This window comes from Cydia strobilella, chromosome Z, assembly GCF_947568885.1.
Source record: "Cydia strobilella chromosome Z, ilCydStro3.1, whole genome shotgun sequence".
In the NCBI taxonomy this organism is placed as follows: Eukaryota; Metazoa; Arthropoda; class Insecta; order Lepidoptera; family Tortricidae; genus Cydia; species Cydia strobilella.
The window spans coordinates 17,913,961-17,917,306 of NC_086068.1; the positions used below are offsets into that span (position 1 = coordinate 17,913,961).

Here is a 3,346-nt window from a genome sequence, read left to right on the forward strand (position 1 = left end):
GCACTCCCTTAGCCACCCTAGTGCTAATGCCTCCGTTAAGCTCGTCACAGACCGGTACGTTTGGCCAGGTATCAAAAAAGACTGCCGCGAATGGACACGTACCAGTTTATCATGCCAGAGAGCCAAGGTCACTCGCCACGTTTCTGCACCACTTGGGACATACAGACTTCCCAGAGCAAGGTTCATGCATGTTCATATAGACCTCATAGGTCCCTTGCCAGTATCTCAAGGATTTAAATACTGCCTCACAGCTATCGATCGATATACACGTTGGCCTGAGGTGGTACCGCTACAAGAGATCACAGCAGAAGCCGTAGCCAGAGGACTTTTACACGGCTGGATAACACGGTTCGGCTGCCCCAACGACATCGTTACTGATCGTGGCAGACAGTTTGAGAGCTGCCTCTTCAAGCATCTGTCTGAGCTAGCCGGCTTCCAGCATCGTCGCACAACAGCCTACCACCCGGCGTGCAATGGCCTCGTGGAGCGCTTCCATAGACAGTTGAAAGCTGCTATTACCTGTCATGCAACTAGCAACTGGGTAGACACATTACCCTTGGTCCTGCTCGGTATACGTAGTGCGTACAAGGAGGATCTCAACGCTTCGACTGCTGAGCTCGTATACGGGGAGCCACTGAGGTTGCCAGGAGAGCTATTACACGCCATGACGCCCGATGACACCATAGATATGACTGATTATGTCGCACGCCTGCATCAGTTTGCTCATGATCTCGCTCCAGTGCCAGCGTCTCGCCATACAAGCAATAGACGAGTGTTCGTTTATAAGGACCTCAAAACTGCCAGTCACGTACTGCTTAGAGACGATGCAAGTTATCCACCACTGCAGCCAGCGTATACTGGTCCGTACGAAGTGCTTGAAAGAAGTGATAAAGTGTTTACGTTGCGTGTGAACGGCAAAAGTGTAACAGTGTCCATAGATCGCATTAAACCTGCATACATACTGGCGAATGAGCCGATTGTTCCTACTCCTGTCCCACCTGTTCAACCTACTCCTGTTCCACCTGTTCAACCTGCTCCAGAGACTGAAAACACGGTAAAAAAGACAAAGTCAGGACGTACAGTGCGTGTCCCAGACCTTGACGGTCTCTGGAGGGGGGTGATGTAGGGATGAATTTATATTTTGTTTAGTCAATAATCCGAGTGCAGCTGTAAGCGCTGCGCGCCGTACAGGACGGTCTAATGAGCGGCCCTCGGTTGCAGCGCTGACAGCGATGCATTGCGCCCGCCGCCCGCAGGCGCAGTGAGCCCTTGGAGATGCATGTGTTATTCTTGCTGTCACGTAAAATTGCATTTCAAATAATTTGTATGTTAAATAATTGTTTTGCATGCGCTTTCGCTTTTCTCCTTCTATTTTATGTAGATGTGTATGGTGTCTAAACTGTTACTCTAATAAATCGGTGTACAAAGTTTGGTGCCTAATTATTACCACATCTACAGTTTCATGACATTTTTTCCACGATTTTAACAGGTCTACAAAAGTTTCGGTTTCGGTTTCGGCCGAAACTAGAGCCTAAGCTGAACCTTCGGTTTCGGAAAAAACATGTTTCGGTCGGACTCTTCTTTCTTCTTTTCTTCTTCTTTTTCTAGGGGCTATGTAAGGCTCCAGAGCCTATGTATCACTGCGACCATCTCTGATCTATTGTGATCGCCACCTACTACAACTCTCGATCCAAACCTGCAACTTCAAACAGCTGCAGGATCTTTTTGGTTTCGAGAGACTTTAACTCCTCCGGCACAATATAATATGTCCACCCAGGATCAAGTCACGAGTGCGCATTAGGCAGGGGCACTCTGTGAGGATGTGTAGGGGCGTCTTCTATGCCTCCATACAGAGTCTGCACCGCCCCATGTCACGTTTCCCCATAGTGTGCATGTGCTTATTTCCCTCCAGAGTTGAATGGTTTTGTAGTGACAGTAGGTGTTTAGGGTGAGCCGCGTTAGGCTTCTGGGAATCCCACAAAACGGCTCAGGACTGTAGTTCTTCCCCTTAGCCCCTGCTCGCGCAAGTTCGTCGGCCTTTTCGTTTCCAACGATACCCGCATGCCCCGGGACCCAACGTAGAACAACCTTGTTCCTGGCTCCAAGGTTGTTCAATAATTGCCTTCAGTTCTCAACCAGCCTCGATGTGGTGACATCAGAGGTTAGGGCTAAGAGTGCCGCCTGGCTATCCGAATGGATATAGATAGTATGGTTGCCGTAGTTGCTTTGCAGATTGATTGACGCACATTCAATAATGGCGTATACCTCTGCCTGGAATATAGAGCAAAAACGCCCTAGGTTTAAGCTGATGCTTTTCCTGGGCGCTTCACCATATACTCCGCAGCCTACTTCAGATCCGGATTTGGAGCCATCAGTGTACCACCTCAGGCTTCCTTCTTTCCACTTAATTTGACTGTTTGACCAGTCCTCCCTTTTGGGGAGTTCCACTGAGTAGAGTTTGAGTGGACAAAATTTGGGTGCCATAGTGTCGGACGGCATCCCAAGAACAGGAATATCGTACACTGATTCCTTAAACAGTCTCAGAGTTTGCGATAACCAATTACCTCTCCTCGCGCCCGCTATTCTAAGCATACTAGATCTCGCCTCCAACTCCAGATGCAGGTGAAGGGGCGGTAGATTTAGTATAGCCTCTAGGGCTGCCGTCGGGGAGGATGACATGGCTCCAGTGACGATGACACAGGCAGTTCTTTGCAGGCTGCCAAGCCTCGTCACTGTTGCCTTCTGCGTCGTTTTCCTGTACCATGCTACGGAGGCGTAAGACACTATCGGCCTCACTATAGCTGTGTACAGCCACAAGGCAATTTTGGGTTTTAGACCCCATCGGTTGCCTGCTAAACGACAGCATATTGCCAAGGCTGATCTAGCCTTTTGTATAGTTCCATCCACATGCTTGTTCCAGGTCAGTTTCTGGTCCAGTGTTACCCCCAGATATTTGACCTCTGTTGAGAACGGAATAGTTTTACCATTCATGACAAGCGGCTTAAGTTTGTCTAGTTTCCGCTTGTTCGTGAATGGAACTATAATTGTCTTATCCGCATTGATAGACAATTCATTATCTCTGCACCATGTATTTATGGTGTTGAGAGCCCTCTGCATAAGGTCTGATAAAGTACTTTGACAGTTGCCCCTCACCGTCACAACAAGGTCGTCTGCGTACCCCTGAGTGTCGATTCGGAGCTCCGCCATCTTATGCAGAAGTCCATCCACCGCAAGAGTCCAGAGCAAGGGAGATAGGACACCCCCCTGAGGGCAGCCTCTCACAGTGGCCACTTCCAGTGTAGTGTTAAGCAAGTCTAGCCTAACCATTCTGCTTGAGAGCATGCTT

The 3,346-nt window shown here is 49.0% G+C and overlaps 1 protein-coding gene across 1 annotated transcript; it reads left to right on the forward strand.

Moving 5' to 3' along the window:
• Window positions 1-184: 184 nt before the first annotated feature.
• Window positions 185-1,126, forward strand: LOC134755131 (uncharacterized). The gene has a single exon (XM_063691609.1). It carries the CDS (start codon window positions 185-187, stop codon window positions 1,124-1,126), a length of 942 nt encoding a protein of 313 aa, XP_063547679.1.
• The last annotated feature ends 2,220 nt before the right edge of the window (window positions 1,127-3,346 follow it).